Here is a 16,601-nt window from a genome sequence, read left to right as displayed (position 1 = left end):
AATTTAACCAGGATAATACAAAATAACATCTGTTCACAAACAAGGCTTAGAAAACACGATCTCTGGCGCTCACCTACATGCCTTCTTAAAAGTTTGAGCAGATGATTTCCACCCTCACTTCCCCAAGCGTATAACATTCTCCTTTGTTAAACAACTCACGGAAACAGCAAAACAAGTCCTGGTGGCCGCGTATTCTTTAGGCTTTCTTCCTCCAGAACAGTGGTCTCCAAACTTCTTTGATTGTGCTCTACATCAGTAAAAAACGTTTGGGCATGCACACCTATACGTGCATATTTATTTATATATTATCTATGTCTACTAAAGTAATTTCTTCCCATACTCTAATGGATTGTCTTAAACACTCTCTGGGGTGCCTGCACCCCACTTTGGAGACTACTGGACTATTAATACTGAGTCAGCAAATTGTTTCCATAGATCTGAATTTACATTGCTGTAGTTCCCAAGGTTGCTAATCCACTGGCTCATTCAAATAAGTTATTTGCATTATTTCCAGGAAAAATTTTGCAGGGAATGCATTTGGAAGACTGACAGTGTAGAGTACCCAGGCAGCCAGCTGAGTTAAGCAAGTGACTGAGGCTCTATGACTGTATCCCATTGCATGTCAGGACACACACTTGCATTTTAAAACAACACACCGATAGACAACCATTAAGACACAGCTGTCAGTAATCAAAAATTGTTCCATCAAATCGGGTGCCTTTCCTCCGCACAGGTACAATTAAAAAAGCTGGCAGGTATTACAGCTGCGTTCTGCACATACACTGGCACTGTAAGTCACCCGCACCAGTCGAATCAGCCGTGCTGTCAGAAGCCAGCAGCCAGTGCTGATTTTATTTCTCCTTACAGGGGATACTTCAGGTTTCTCTCCTCCACTTCTTTGCCTATTTCTTGCCTGGCTCATCTTTCACTTTTACGACTACTATTCCAAACACTGTGCAAGTTCACAGGAGCACAGCAACAGAAAGTCAAGGCTCGATGGTTTTAGACAAGAAAAATCAGACTGGGAACTGGGGGAGAGGAGGAGAAAGAAGCCAGCCTCAGAGGCATCCTGAGCAGGGATCACTGCTGGAAGCAGAGTCCCTGCCAGCAGAAGGCAGGGTGGCTGGGCAGACAGGAGGTGGGAGCCCCTTCCCAAATGCAGGCAGGCTGGCCCCCTGCCAAGGCTGGGCTGCAGGAGCAGGACAAGAGGGAGCAGGTACGGGATGGCAATGTGAGGGACTGACCAGCTGAGTCACAGGGGGAGAAACAGTCACAGCAGATACGGAGGTGAGAACGCGGTTATATGGGGCCCTGAACAGGAAAGGGAAGAAGTACAGGGGGTTTTGCATCTATGAAGGGAATTTATAAAGACAGAAAGGAGCAGGATGGTGCACAAAGCAGCAAGGGAACCCCACGCTGAGCACCCAGTGCCTTGCACCACCTGCACTCCATGGGACGAACGGGCAGAGGAAAGGGAGGGTATCCATGGGACTTGAAACCAGTTGTTGCAAGCCTGCCTCTAACACCACAAGGCAGCAAGCGCTCACAGGGGACTTTAGGAGCTACATTGCAAGGCCCCAGTGACCTCAGAAACAACTCAGTTTACCATGGGGCTTGAACCACCTCAAGAGGCCACAGCTGTCAACAGCCTGCCCTACACCCTCCTGTTCCAAAGCACTTTTCTCGAATTGCAAGAGGAGCACTTGCAAAACCACTCAGCAGAAGATGCTCCGAGAGTGCCAGCAACATTTACTGCCTCTGTTGGGCTTCCGGATCTTTAGTCACATCACACACAAACTAAAATTTAAATGCAAGCATACTGAGCTACATCTTCACCTGTCACTTGCTTTACGGGACATGGCACAGAGGCTCTGTCATTTCAGCTTGCAGGGTGGTTGTTTCATCACCCAGGAACGGCAATGTTGTGGGTGAAATGCTGAAGCACCTGAGCCCCCGCTACCCCAGGATGATAGTAGGAGGTTATTCTGGCTCAGGAGCACAGGACACAGACCTGTTCCTCAAGTACCATGCCCATGAGAAGAGGAACACGAGGACCAAGCATCCAGCAAACACTCAGTGCCATTCCCCAAGGAATTCCTCCTCACTCCTTGCATGCCCTGAGCCTGCTGGGATGTTCGGGACAGGCAAGGACTACACCCAAAGCTATTACACTCCTGCATTCTCCATCACCTTAAGAAAATAATTCTCATTAATTTATCTGAATGTTGAGCCAGGAGATCTGGTGAGCTCTCATGAGAGAATGCATCATCAAGAGAAGGCAACTGTTTAAGGGACAGCACAGAGCACCTATGTATCAGGTACCAGCCCCAGCCAGATTGCTTTCATCCTCTGCAGCCCAGCACCGATTTCCAGACACGCACTGACACCACAGCATATCACGTTATCTCTGCTGGCTGCCAAAGCGTGCTGCCTGCGCTCAATCAGATACTGGTCCTGTGAACTGCCAAATGGAGTCAATAATTCTATAAATGGAGGAGTACTGAATACGGACTGGACGTTGGCCATCAGGGAGGCCATGGCAGGGTTTCACTTCAGGTTTGTTTTTAGGAAGTATTTACCATACCTATTTCAAGACCGTGGGATTGAGATTGCAAGCATGAAGATAATCTATTTTTATTTGTGTCACTTCAATGCAGGGCACCCACATACAGGTTTCATGTTGGCAGAATACTAGGAGTTTCTCAGTAAAACCATAAAATAATTCTTTGCTATTTCTGGCCTGGTGTTCAATAATCAAAGCTATATTGCAAAATTATCTGCTTTTCATACAAGTACAGGGAACAGGCTCACCTAGGGCAAACCACACCATTAATGCTGGTGTGATGGGAGCAGGCTCCTGCTGCCCAGCTAAGAACTCATGTCACTCTCCACAAAGTCAAGGATACTTTGACACTCACTGAACCTGGATTTGGCTGTGAGTGATGATAAATCTAAAAAGTCCCAGTAGAAGTTCTGGTCAAAGGCAGGATTTTCAGGAAATGAGGTATTTATTGGAAGGGGGGAAAAATGCTTTCTGGCTAAGATCAAATTTACCGAGTTTCTTCCTGTGCTGTGTTTTGAGGGAGGAGAGGCAGGGAAGAGTTGCTGGGAAGAAGATCGCTTCCCTACCTGGGTTAAAACCAAGCTGAAATTTCCCGAGAAGTCCAAAGATAGGAGAAAACATCCACTGCTGGTAAATAACTCTGGAAAGCGACCTGTAGAAGTCAATTTACCACAACCAAGCTGGTCATTTTGTAACAGTAAGTTTATAAGCAAGCAAAACATTCAGCTCGTGTCCAATACCAGGGGTCACCAAAGCACTTTCCTTGGTGCCCAAGGACAGCCCACTGCAGCTATAATTGGCCAATCCTCCCAAGTCCCGTCATTTCAATGAGAAAAAATTTATGGTTGTTTATGTAGGCTTCATGCCAAGCCTGTTTCTCTGATAAGCTTCTCTGGTGCATTTGTGCCTCACATCCGATTTTGAGTCCTCTGAATACTGGAGACAGCATTCCTTGGATACTTAAAATAAATTAAAAACACAACGTTAGGCTTGGACAGAGGAATGGGAACGTTATTCACGTGGCCCAGGCACTAAGGACTCCAGGGACTGATGCTGGGAAAACAGTCTTTTTAAAATCTTACATTAGTCCATGTATTTAATGATATATAATCCTCAAAATGGTCCTCCATAAACCGTAAACATGCATTATTTGAGCAAGTAATTATTTTCAGTAGCACACTGCAGCAGCTGTATGGCTTGGCTGCCAGACACTGCAAGTGCTTCCTCCAGCAAATGCATCTATTTGTGATATAACAGTAATTATTTAATAATTTACAAAACTTCTCACTTTTCCAGTACTTTGACCCCAGGACCTTCAAACACTTTCAAAATATTAATGGAATCAGCACAACATCACTCGTGTGAGGTAGGTGAGAAGAATTATCTCCACATGGGTGAAGCCAGGCAGGCTAAGTGATCTGCACAAGATGATGAGGAAGCCCACAGCAATTGGAGTAAAACCCTGTCCTCTGATTAAGAGGGCCGATTTACCCCTTCGTGACCACCAACCTATCACTCCTCTCTCCTTTTTTTTCTTCTGTCATCTGCCAATGCCCTCTGCCAGAAGAAAGCCTGAAAGAATGCTAAAGTCTGCTGCCACTCTGTTTTATAAATGTGAAGACAAACTTTAAGAAAAAAAAAATCTTTTATTTTGTTTTATACATAGCAAGATCCTTAATGGGAAACAGCTTTTCTAGACCCAAAAGAAGTAAAAGCATCCTTAAAGTGAAGAGTGGCAGTGGAAACCTTTGATCTGTAAAATTAATTTCTAAGATAAAACCCAGGCTGCTTTCTGGTGTGGAACATCAATGAGTTCTCAGGCTATACAGACACCTCTCCCTTGAAATAAGCAGTAACCAAGAATTATTATTAAGGATGAGTTAGTAACCTAGTCTGGACAGGAGGCATGGATGAGGTACAAACCAATAAAGTCCTTTTCTTAGCACATGAGGATGAAAATCAACAGAAGAGGCAAAACGAGATTTGCACTTCACACCGTGTCCTTTGCTAAGAGTTCCTATCATTGTTAGGGCAGGAATGAGAGGTGTGTGCTGCCTGGCAAGAGGGAAGAGAAGAGATGCTGCCACTGTGCTGCAGAGTGTCACCAGAGGAAGGGACAGCAAGAAGTCCAAGACTGCGGTCAGCAGGAAAGCAGGTAACAGTGGTAAGAACAGAAAACTATTTGGTGGTAGAAGAACATGGAAAGTTTGGAAAAGGAGCTTTGCTGGTGAGGAAGAACAGACTGAAGTTTCCACGGCTGCAAAGCAGTATAATCTTGCCTCCTTGGTAAGGGGATGATGAGCTGCCACCAGTCTGGAGTCTTTAGACCCTGGGAACTCGGGGATACAGGAAAAGCCTAAGATATGCATTACAAGTCAAAACGGGAAATGACCAGGGTACAATAAGATTTCAAACAGTGCTAAGGACAAGGGGGCAAGCTCACTATTTTCCGGAGAAAAAGATACTGACATGCAGTTAAGATCTCTACTAAAGAAATCCATTGTGCTTGTTTGAAATGAAGAACAAAAGATGCCCACACAAAAATAAAGTCTGAATTCTTCTGTAGTAGGGAAGGCACATGCCACAGAAAACATAGGCAGAAAGAAGGAAGAAGAAAAAGTCAAAGGAGATGGAATGCTTGCCTTCCCTTCTTCACAGAAGACGCAGAGACAAAACCTAAAGTTCAATCCTTCCAACAAACCAGGAAAACAATCAGGTAATGGCTGTCCACAGAGCATGCTTTGGGTCAGTCCAGAGCAGCGATGGTGAGATCCACACATCCAAAGAGTAAGAGCAAAGGAAAGATGGAGATTCAGTCAAATGATAGGACAGTATCCAGATGAAACATGTTTAGAGGGAAGGCTAAACACATGAGAGCACATGAAAGAGTTTGTGTACACAGACAGGTTTGTGTATGAGGACCACATTTACTGAGACAGGCACTGGAGACAAAATCACCAGTTGGTTGTGGGAGGAAGAAGTGCTGAAGTGATGAAGGACAAAACTGAGTAACTGGCACATGTGGAGACAGAGTTGATTTATTGTTGAAGAAGTGGTAATGATCTATATAAAATCAGAAATTATTTCAGAGCACTGTGGCATTCTGGGGTTTAGTTTTCAGCTAAGTAAAGCATCAAGGACATCACTGAAGCATTGACTAGGCGCTTTGCAAAATATATACAGACAACATATAGCAGAAACTTAAGATCATTAAAATTACAGGACGCCAACTGTGTGTATCCTCCTTTTGTTAATTTTCTTCTTCACTTTTTTCCTTCCACCTGTTTTTCCCCTTTGTTTTCAGGTCATACTTAAAAATTACAGAACCTGGAAATGGGAAACAGAAACATCTGTTGATAATGTCAGTGACTTGCCTGCGCTCTGTTCTGGATTATCTGAATTTCTTCCCCTTTGAGAGATGAACTCAACAGCAGCCCAAGGGAATCTTTTCTTTTGGAAAAATTGAGATGTGTGCCAAAGAAACATTTTAAATGGTTGGAGGTGAAGGCAAGAAAGAGGAGGGGGGAAAAATAATAAAAAGAGTAGAAGGGAACGATGAAGAAAACCACACAGGAGAGGGGGGTTTCTGACTAAGACAACTGAGACCTGCAAATTACAGATGCTGATAAGGAAACGGGGATATTTTAGCAAATCTTGTTACACCAAACAATAGGTGGCATTCCAAACACACAAAACTATGCAAGGAAGTGATTAGGTTCTCTGTGGGTTTTACTGAGAAATAAAAAACAGGGGCAGAAACCTTGTTAATTAGAGCGTATTTTTTGTACTTTATGTGTTTTCCAATCCCTGAAAGGATCACAGGTGCTCTCAGTGATTGGTTCCACATTATGAATACAAAAATATTGTGGAAGGAATACATCTATGGTCAGTCAATCAACACAGAGAAAAGTTTCCATTGTTAGTTGCCAGGCAACCCCCACCAATTAAAAGAACCATCAAAAGCCATACATTTCATGCTGGAACGATTAATAGCAGAACGCAATTACTACCTTTCAAGGAAACAAGGACAGACACGAACCACCGGCCAACTATTGATCGCAGGCCCTCTGATAATCAGAAATAGGGAATGGACATGTTTTCCGTTTCTGTGTCAGCTAGCTACCTATCCACACCACCTTTCCCTGGGGGTCGGCCTCCAGACCTACCGAGGCTAGCTGCACCAAGGCACCCCTCAGAGGAAACTGATACTCTCTATTGAGACCCTGCCTTTCCCCCCCCAAAAAACAACCCCAACTTTAAGCACATGCATCTTCAAGCATCTGAGATGTCACCACGGAAGTAAGGCCCAGGACTGGGCCAACCAGAAGAGCTGCCCTTAGGGAACAGGTTCTCTGTTAGAGCTGAACCAACTTTATTTAAAGCAGTCACAGAACTGAAAACCTTTCATGACATCATATCTAGTAGTATCATTTACAGACGGGACACAGTCAATGGACTGGTCTATTTATCTGAAGTTAAGCATGCAGATCAGTGCCCTGCTGGACCAGGGCTAGCTGGGACAACAGAGCAATGCAGAGAAACTACTAAATACCTCCTAAAATGTAAAAAACAACTAAATACATTCTAAATAAAGGAGAGTTTCCAGTGTCAGTCCTACCTCAAACATTTCTGATTACCCTTTTCCCATCCCATCCTTTTTTTGTTTTTCTAAAGCATAGAATATTATCAGGCTAACCACGGATCAAGATAAAGGAAACATTTTTCCACCAATTGGTACCTGAAGGTACTTGGGCTCTTACATGGGCTGGTATCCAAGTTTGACTTAATTACCAGAAGACAAGATTACATTCCTTTGCTGAGACTCATTCATGGTTCAGCCTCTTGCGCAAGGTGAACCTGAACGTCTGAAGCCAGCTGACATCTCTACCATCTGACTGCCTCTTTTTAGCAGCGAGCACCTCCCTTTCCCTGAATTTTACAATAATGGGTTTGTCTGAGACTGCAGTTGCAGACATACCTGAAATAGCTTTTAACTATCTGTCTTGATAGGTGTTAAAACGGAAAGCACGGGGCTAAGCACAGGCTGCAACTTATCCCAAAGATGCAAAGTGACTCGGGCAAAAATTCTGCACTGCTGCAGCAGCGCTGCAAGTTATCTCAGCTACCCATCTACACAAACCGCAGTCTTAGCGGCATATACAGCAAATTCTGCAGTCCTGTTTCCTAACCAAACTCACACCTCTCCAAAGTGCTTGGCTTTTCCTGTGAATCACACCTCAAAGTAACTGCCCCATGTGCAGTGGTGCATTGGGACCTACTGCCAGCTCCAGTTATGGCCTGGAAACCACCAAACATTCAGGTGGCCATGAATTCAATCTGAACACCGGGTCTGAGTCAGGGATGAGTAACAACTGCAGTTATGCAAGTTGAGGGCATCCAGCTCTCACGCTCCAAGCCATGGGGGTCGGGGAGGAATGTTCCCACATGCACAGCACTGAATCACCCGCCTGCTTGTCCTCCCCTGAGCACCAGGTATTAGCCAATGGCTCTGGCAGGATTACAGACCAAAAATCCCAAAATTCCAGTCTGCTCTGGTCTATATGGACAGTATGTGGTTAGAAAACAGCAGGGAAAAGCGTGCAAGGACATTAGCTACCCAGCAGACTTTCACTGCACAGCAACGTACCCCTTGCAGCAATACTCATTAGCTCCTCTCCTTTAAGTGTTTCTCGCTGTGTTTCCTCGGTGCTCAGAACAGTTGCAGTCAGATGAACAGATACTGAGCCTGCAACTGAGTTACCTAAAAGTCAGCCACGAGGCACTGAAGAGTTAAACACCACTGACACAACTGACACACACACATATATTTGTACCACCCACCTCAGTGTAAAGCTCATAGATTTGATGTTGAATTTTGTTTTATTCTCCATGAAAATCACATTCACAGAGCATTTAATTTAAGGCTACAAAGCAAGTACTGGCAGCACGCAACGTACAAGTAGTGACTCAGGCCAGACTTATAAATATGTTGTGGGGACAGAACAAATATGAATTGAAAATGAACCTTCCACTGGGAATTTGGGTATTTTAAACACTCACCAACTGCTGATAAATATACACTGAAGGGACACAGCTCCCTTAAGATGTTCTGTGCCTTATTACCACCAAGAGCAAACAAAGGTTCAACCCAGGGCAGCAAATACGCAAAAGACCGTTTCCAGTGTCACAAGGAACTTCTCCCTACAAGACGGGACATGAGCAACGTCCTATTAATAGACATCTACATACAGCAGCACCGGGTGGCCTCAGTCAGAAAGAGGGAGCTGTTGTCTCCAAGACTCTGTATGCACACAAAGGCAGGTTGCATCCACAACCATGAACCAATTGCGCTTTCACATCAGTTGGAGGGCACGGGCTAGTTCACAACGGCTCTCTACACCTTCAGGGTAACAATACGCACTGCTACTGTCATCCCACTTAGGCCTTTTAAAACAGCAGCGCTGTCAGCCCTTGCTGTGATCCTTCCCTTAGAGCGCTGTAGCAATTAGCTTGTGAAGTCTGGACAAAGGCTGGTGCTGAGGCAGCAGCAGCACCAGTAATCAACTGAACTGTGATACCTTTACAAGCTGTCCCTTAAAATTAAACTGCTGTATGAAACCTCCACGAGTGCTCCCATTCGATCAATAGCTACCAGGTAAGAAATGAGCTGCATACCTTTGGGATTATACAGTTTGCTTTGGGCTTCTGATTGATCTTGTGGCGATTTCCTGTGCCTTCAATCCCGTGGCAAAAGTGCAAATTAAAGAAGAATGGCATGCTCAAACATTTGCCTTCATGTAAGAGACAGAACATGTTCCTGTTTTTATGGTGAAATACGTCTCAGCTTTGAGAGTACAGAGACTTCAAACCCTTAGCTCTGCAAAGCTCATTCCCTGCCTGTCTCCTGCACCCTCAGAGTAACAAAACCCAAACCCATATTCCTCATTGTAAAGATTTATTTTACTGCAGTTTTTACAATCATTTACCACTGGATTAAAATTTTCAGCCTGAAAAGATGCTGTGGATAGCATTATGAGCTGCAAACTGGAGGCACCTGATAAGTTATCTCCTGCAATGACTATCAAATAAAGCCCCTGAATTCCTGCAACTGATCACCTGCACTTAGAGCACACATGCGATCTGGCATTATTGCAATTATTCTTCAAGAAATTCTGTCATGCTCTAAAATACTACCAAGAGGAATTAGATGAGCTTTTCAGGCAGACATTTTTCAGCTCTTGTCTCCCGTAAGGAAAATCTGCAACTGAACTCCTGCCAAAACCAAAATCTTACACTTAACAGAAGGGACAGTGTATGTTGTTGCCTGAATTCATCTGTTACTTAAGATTCAGCAAAGCGTGCTTACATATGAGTAATATGTATTTAAGCAGCACACGTCTAAGAATTTTGCTGAACCGAGGCCTAAAAGAAGTTCCACTGGTGTTAGGGCTGAAAGAGAATTTGAATCTACATTTTTAAACCATCCTAACAAGCAAGCTTCAGTTGTTTTCCCCAATAAGAAATTGTGGATAAAGATCTACATTGAACTACTTGATCCCAGGAAACCAGATCACTTTGGTGTTTGCATTACCTGCAGAGAATTACCTGACCTCTGAAAAAAAAAAACAACGCTATCTGTGGAGCATAGCATTTTGCAGTAGGCAACAGGGGTTTACACAAAGATGTAACAAAAATTAACTGACAAAGTTCTCACATGCTGAACTTGCTCAGTTATGGGAGCAAGGCTCAACTATCTAAAGCCCACGGAACACATTAAAGAGGCAGAAATGCAGGACATAAAATGTGCCTGCTAAGTCATTTACTTTTCCTTTCCATTCTTCTTCTGCCCTCAGCTCGCTGTCCAGATTTCCTTTTTTTGAGGAGACCCAGTACAACTCTGAATTAGTGTATTAGTGAGTTTTATCCCAAAATTGCCAGAACCTAGGAAAACAATGAAGAGACTTGCCATCCGGGCATTTTACCAGAATGTCTAAAGAAGACAGAAGCCTCCTGTTTATTTACCACATCTCTGAAATATTTCCTCATCTTTCTGACTTCATAATCTCAAGAGCTAACCACCATCACTGTAGAAGAACCCTGAGAAGCCATCCTCACACTTCTACACTAGCAAGGCTGGAGTCCTCACAGAGGTGCCTGCATCTGTGAGTGTATTTAGGTTTTTCTCTTAATTACAAGCAACACAAACTCACCAGCCATGGTGTGATACATGATGGTGGGAGCTGAAAAGCACAGCACCGGGGCAAGCACCGTAAGCTCCCAGCACGGCATGGCCCATTCTGCCACATGCTACCCTTTTCAACCAGGGCACCCTGACAGATCACACTTGGCACTGAAACCAAAGTTAAACTCGAAGAAATACCTAAGAAAGGACTGACTTGGGCAGCATTTCCTACTGAGGGTCTCTTCCCACTCCTCTGCATAACTGCACTTGTCTTTGCCGAGCTGAAAACACTCACTGCTGAGTGCTGAAACGAGGCCCTTGGAGGATCCATCACTCATTATCGCATTTCAGCCTGAGTGGTCTCCAAACCACAACTCTACCCAAGGGCTTGAAATATATTTTTTTATATTTTTTAATTGTAGCTGGTTAAATATTGGACCCTTATCTAAATCAAATGTCTTCAGCTACAGAATTTTTCTTCTCTGGTTACTGTCTTTAATTTCTAAATCCATTATATTGAAAGTAAGACTGATAGCTGCTGGAGGACAGTTTGTATCATTCTTGTTATTTAGGAAAAAAAGAGAGAAAAGAAAGGCAAGTTTGTGTTCTTACTCTAATTTCTAAGTTGTAGTGGGTTTGCATGGCAAGGCTGTGTTAGCAGGGGCACAGGGTGGCTTCTGTGGGAAGGTGCCAGCAGCTTCCCCCGTGCCCGATGGAGCCGATGCCAGCCGGCTCCCAGACGGACCCGCTGCTGGCCAAGGCCGAGCCCGGCAGCGACGCTGGCAGCGCCTCTGGGATAACGGGTTTCAAAAGGGGGAAAGTTCCTGCGCAAGAGCAGCTGCAGGGGGAGAGGGGAGGGAGCCCGTGGGAGAGCAACAGCCCTGCAGCCCCCCAGGCCAGGGCAGGAGGGGGCCGGGGGGGCTCCAGGCGCCGGAGCCCGTGGGGAAGCCCCCGGCGAGGCAGGCTGTGCCCCCAGCCCCGGGGGGTAACGGGGAGCAGACCCCCACCCGCAGCCCCTGGGACCCCAGGCCGGGGCAGGGGCAGCGTGTGAGGGGCGGCAGCGACAGCGTGTGCGGGACTGACCCCAGCCCCATTCCCCGTCCCCCTGCCCCGCTGCGGGGAGGAGGGAGAGACATCGGGAGCGAAGCTGAGCCTGGGGAGGGGGGAAGCTGTTCTTAACACTCGGGTTAGTTCTCGTTACCCTAATCCCGGTTGATTGGTAACAAATTCAGCTGATCTCCCCGAGTCGAGTCCGTTCTACCCGTGCCGCTGTGTGGCGAGTGATCTCCCTGCCCTTGGCTCGACCCACCAGCCTTTCGCCTTTCCTTGCATTTTCTCTCCCCTGGCTGGATGAGGAGGGGGGTGACAGAGCCGCTTTGGTGGGCACCCGGCCCCCACCAGGCTCAGCCCACCACATAAGTATACAAAGCAACTGGCACACAGGAACAGTTTTAGGCTGAGTGTACCAATATTCTTCTCCACTCTCCTGTCAAAAGGCTCAGAAGGAGCATTCGTCTGTGCTGTGACATTAATCTTACGAAGGTCATTAGTGATCACCTGTACACTGAATCTAAAAGCTTGGCTAAACTGAAAACTTTCCAAAGGGGCATTTGGTCCTAATTTGAAAACAAAGAAGAATAGAGAATCTGCCACTTCTCTTGCTATTTTGTTCCAGCACTTAATCATGCTTATTTTATGAAAACTGTCTTTGATTTCCTATTTGAATTGTGTAATTTCACCCTCCAGAAAAGAGACCTCTTGTGTTTGTCTCCAGTACGTGAGACCACTTTCTAATGCCATTTCATGGTAAAAGTATTTAGAAGTTCCAGCCAAATGCCCCTCCCATCGTTTCTGATACCCAAAATTCACTGGGCTCTCAAAATTAGCTTTCCTCCAGCTTTTAATCACCTGTGTAACTCCTTTTGGGCTCTCTCCAGGTTTTCTTCATCTCTTTAAAGGTGGGCACCAAAACCAGAGCACAGAACTCTCACCTGGGTCCCACCAATGTCACACTGAAGGTAAAATGAACTCCCTGTTCATGAACTGCGATACTGTTCACATTTCCATTTGGCTACTTGTACAAGAGGTCCTGTAAAGCCTCTTGAGCTGCACATTCCAAGATGCAACTCCCACAAATGGGACCTGCACGCCTTGTGTCCAATATCTGGATGCACTGGCACTGCCCTGAATCATTCTGTTTTTCCCAAGGACCTCACAGCCCCAAATAAAGTAGGAAACCAAAGAGTTAACACTCCCTTTCCAGCTACGCTCATTTTGATATTATTTTGGAGCTGAGTTGAGAGGAAAAGCTCTACTTTTGACTTATGGTTGTGTGTAGCAGAACCTAAGCTTTGATCAAGATTTTTTACCTGTGCCCAGGCACTACTGCCACACAGCAGCACATCCACCTTTTCAGTACCCAACATAAGAAACACCCCCCACATTCCCCTTAGGGTGGGACTGTATCAGAGGTTGCAGGCAGAAGGATATCCAAGCCATTCTCGCTTGTGAAACACCCTGGTGGATGATAGCTGGGCCCTCCAGCCCACAAGCAGTACAGCGAGAACCTCAGTAGACAACCTGGAGCACTTTAACCCCGTGCCTGTGCATGACTCACAGAAAGCTGTGTGAATCACAGAATTCCACTGGCACGGTGGGGTGGGGCAAAACTATGCTCCGAACGGACATGTCTCAAGTCGCCCTACGGTAGATGTACACTGGCCGCACACACCTCACCAGAACAGTCAGAAAAGCTCGTTGTGCTTTTGAACAAAGTTGGGTTTGTATTTTGCTATTAAAATACATTCCTTGGTCCTTATACATTCTTCTGAGGAACAGTGACCTGTGTACAGACCCCTGTGGCAGCAAACATGCATCCTGCCCACTTAAACATATCTGCCTGAGAGAAGAAGCTGGAATTCACCCATGCAATTAAGTTAGGTTAATGTCTGCCATGAGCGCATAGGTATTATCCGATACCGTATTTTGTAATCCTCTGCTAAGCAGGATGCTGTTCACTTTGGGAGCCAACAAAATAGCTACTCATTCACTGTCAGACTTGAGCAAAGTCAAGACTAATCCCTGAAGGTTTGAGATGAGTTTATTCTAAAACCTGCTAATGGTCCAGAGTCATTTATAAAGGTCACTAAATTCTATGCCCAGGTTGTAGGTTTCGTTAAACCAGTATTTATATGTACAACTCTCAGGAGAAAAGACAACAGCTATCCTTTCACAAGTGAACTTTACAATGATCTTTTCATTATCAACTTATTTGATTCTACGACAATGATCTTTTTCTAATCCTTAATTAATCTTTTTTATAAAGGATTTATACTCGGCACATTCTGCTCAGAGTAAATCATCTGCTGTGTATATGTATCACAACAAGTTCTTTAACATCCAGGCAAATATTTTCATATATTAGGAATCTAAATAAATATGTGGGTATATATAAAAAAATTGTCCAACTCCTGAAAATTGAGCTCTCATACTTGCCTTGAACTCAGTGGGAATTTGTGAGCTCTCAGCAGTTACAGACAAGACATCAAGTAAGTTTCCAAGTTAAGTTCACAATGTTTGACTTAAGACAAACACTTCTGAAAGTGCTGCCCTCAATTTTTCCAAGTCCTGTTTTTCCACTGGCAAAGCCACAACTTCCCCAAATCACATACAGAATACATCACTTTCAGATGCATTCAAATGAAAAGAGAAATCTAAAAAGGTCCTGAGCACAGCAAGGAGGAGACAGTGATTTACCTGCAAGTTTTCCTCTACAAAATAAAATATTGTAGTAGCTTAAGGTATTTCAACACGCAGTTTCTATTTGTTCTTATCACATTTAAACATAAGAGAACAATTTCTAAGCATTAGGTATACACAAAAATGACAAGTATACATGCTTGACTAGAGCTGCATTTGCAAATAGAAAGTGAGGGAAGATACAGTTTTTGGCTGCAAAATTTTATCGTTTTTCTGTAAAAATGATAAATGCACATTACACTTCCATTAAACACAGTGATTTAAAGCATGTAGTGCTTATAATGGCCAGGTTGAAGCCATTTTGTAAATGCAGCCCTTAAAACAACCAAATACTACTTTTCTGGGCTGTTGCTTAGGAAAACACCATTGAACACTTACAGATGGCAAATAAAAAACATCTTTTGAAGCTGGAGTCTTGCGTGGGAATTTTGCCTCAGGCAGCAGGCAAGATGAGGTCTCACTTTGTACACTGGTTGCTAAAGGAATACATATTACAAAAGGAAGCCACTTAATAAGGTTACGGTAGATCCGACTTACCACAAGAGCAGCACGTGAAGCAGTTGGTATGATAGAGGTTACCCATTGCTTGGCAAGCCTGGCTCGCTCCATACACACCTTTTCCACATTTTATACAAATACCTACGAAGCAGAAAGAGAATGACAGTTAGAATCCTCTGCAGCACCTAAAACCAGCTCCAGGCCATTTTTTCGTAACACTCACGATACCCCTGCATCAGGCCCTGAATTCAATGAGCTCCTCACCCCGAACAGATTCAAGTACCCAAGATACCACCAGGCGGCTTGAATGCAACAAATAGATAGAAATATAAAATTAGAAGCAAAAATAAAAAAGCGAAGGGGTGGAAAGTTTCTGCTGGTGTTTCAATGCATGGAGATTGAAGCTGTCTAAAGAAAGAAATCTAAAGGAGGCAGGCACAACAGGAGAGGGCAGAAAATCCATACACTCTCTGGAAATAACTCCATTTGCCCAAGAAATAATTTAGTGAGACCTTCACAACTAAGTGCTCCACCACATCACATTCAATAATCACTAATAAAACAACCACCGAGTCCAAAACCAAAATACTTCTCTTTGCCCCTCTCCAGATGCAACATCCAGAACACTGGTCCATGGTGAAAGCCATGCAGTACTGGGAAAACGGGTTCATCAGTCACATTTAGTAATTGTTTCACTCTCCATGAATGGTAGCATGTAACCTCATAAACACAACCTGGCACCCTACAAAAGAGAAGAGCAAGACTTCTGCCCTCCTTACAGTCTAAGGACAAAAATTCCGGCTCACAAAAATTTGCTTCAGTGGGGTCAGAAATTCACCTTCGCTGACCAAGTCCGCTTTTGGTGATGCCAAGGATGACTCCCACGAATTCCACATGGGACCAAAGTATGAAGAGCCAACGTAGCACTAGTGAAGTCAGCGGTTAGCTCCACAAACAGCACTCACAGAAAAGGTCGTAACTTCAATAAACTCTACAAACAGGAGGTTTTGGGGTGGGTTTTTGTTTGTTTCTAAAAGGCTGTTTCTTCACAGTTATAGCTTTAAAAGCCTTTTGCCCATGCATTTTTTTCTATCTAGATGTAACCTCTCTAAATTCAAATGAGGGCAGGGACATGAAATTCAAGTATCACTTTGCTTCTGTATCCCTATGAAGAAGTAATGAAATGCTGGAGAATCCACATCCTCAGGACTACCAATTTTAGGTTTTTCTGAGATGTCCAATGGTCTCTATTTAATTGGAGCAGGACAGTACATCTCAAGACAAGGCTGTGTGATATCTTTAAAATACTACAGTAGAAAATAAAGATTGAGATTTTTGCCTCACACAACTCTATAATGAAACTGCTGCACTCCATGTGCTGTTTGAAGCCCTATTTCTACAAATGCACACACAAACTTGGCATTAAACACTAGCATTAACAAAACTGCTAATACACTTGAATGTAGGAAACTTGAGAACTACAAAACTGGGCTTTAATAATCATCCAGAATTCTCCCCTGCTATGCTGTGAACATTTGATACAAACACACAGAAAATACAAATGCAAGCACTTTAGGGGAAAATTAGCGTATTATACAC

The 16,601-nt window shown here is 44.2% G+C and overlaps 1 protein-coding gene across 1 annotated transcript in view; it reads right to left on the bottom strand.

Annotated features, from left to right (window-relative positions):
- Positions 1-16,601, bottom strand: part of WTIP (WT1 interacting protein) — a 96,750-nt gene that overhangs the window by 39,388 nt on the left and 40,761 nt on the right. Inside the window, exon 3 of the mRNA XM_080364998.1 lies at positions 15,042-15,143. Within this exon, the coding sequence (XP_080221124.1) occupies positions 15,042-15,143 (102 nt within the window). The remainder of the gene's footprint in view (positions 1-15,041; positions 15,144-16,601) is intronic.

Source organism: Falco punctatus, assembly GCF_963210335.1.
Source record: "Falco punctatus genome assembly, chromosome: 14".
NCBI classification, from domain to species: Eukaryota; Metazoa; Chordata; class Aves; order Falconiformes; family Falconidae; genus Falco; species Falco punctatus.
The sequence above is the reverse complement of the archived record's forward strand: the minus strand, read 5'-3'. Positions and strand labels throughout refer to the sequence as shown.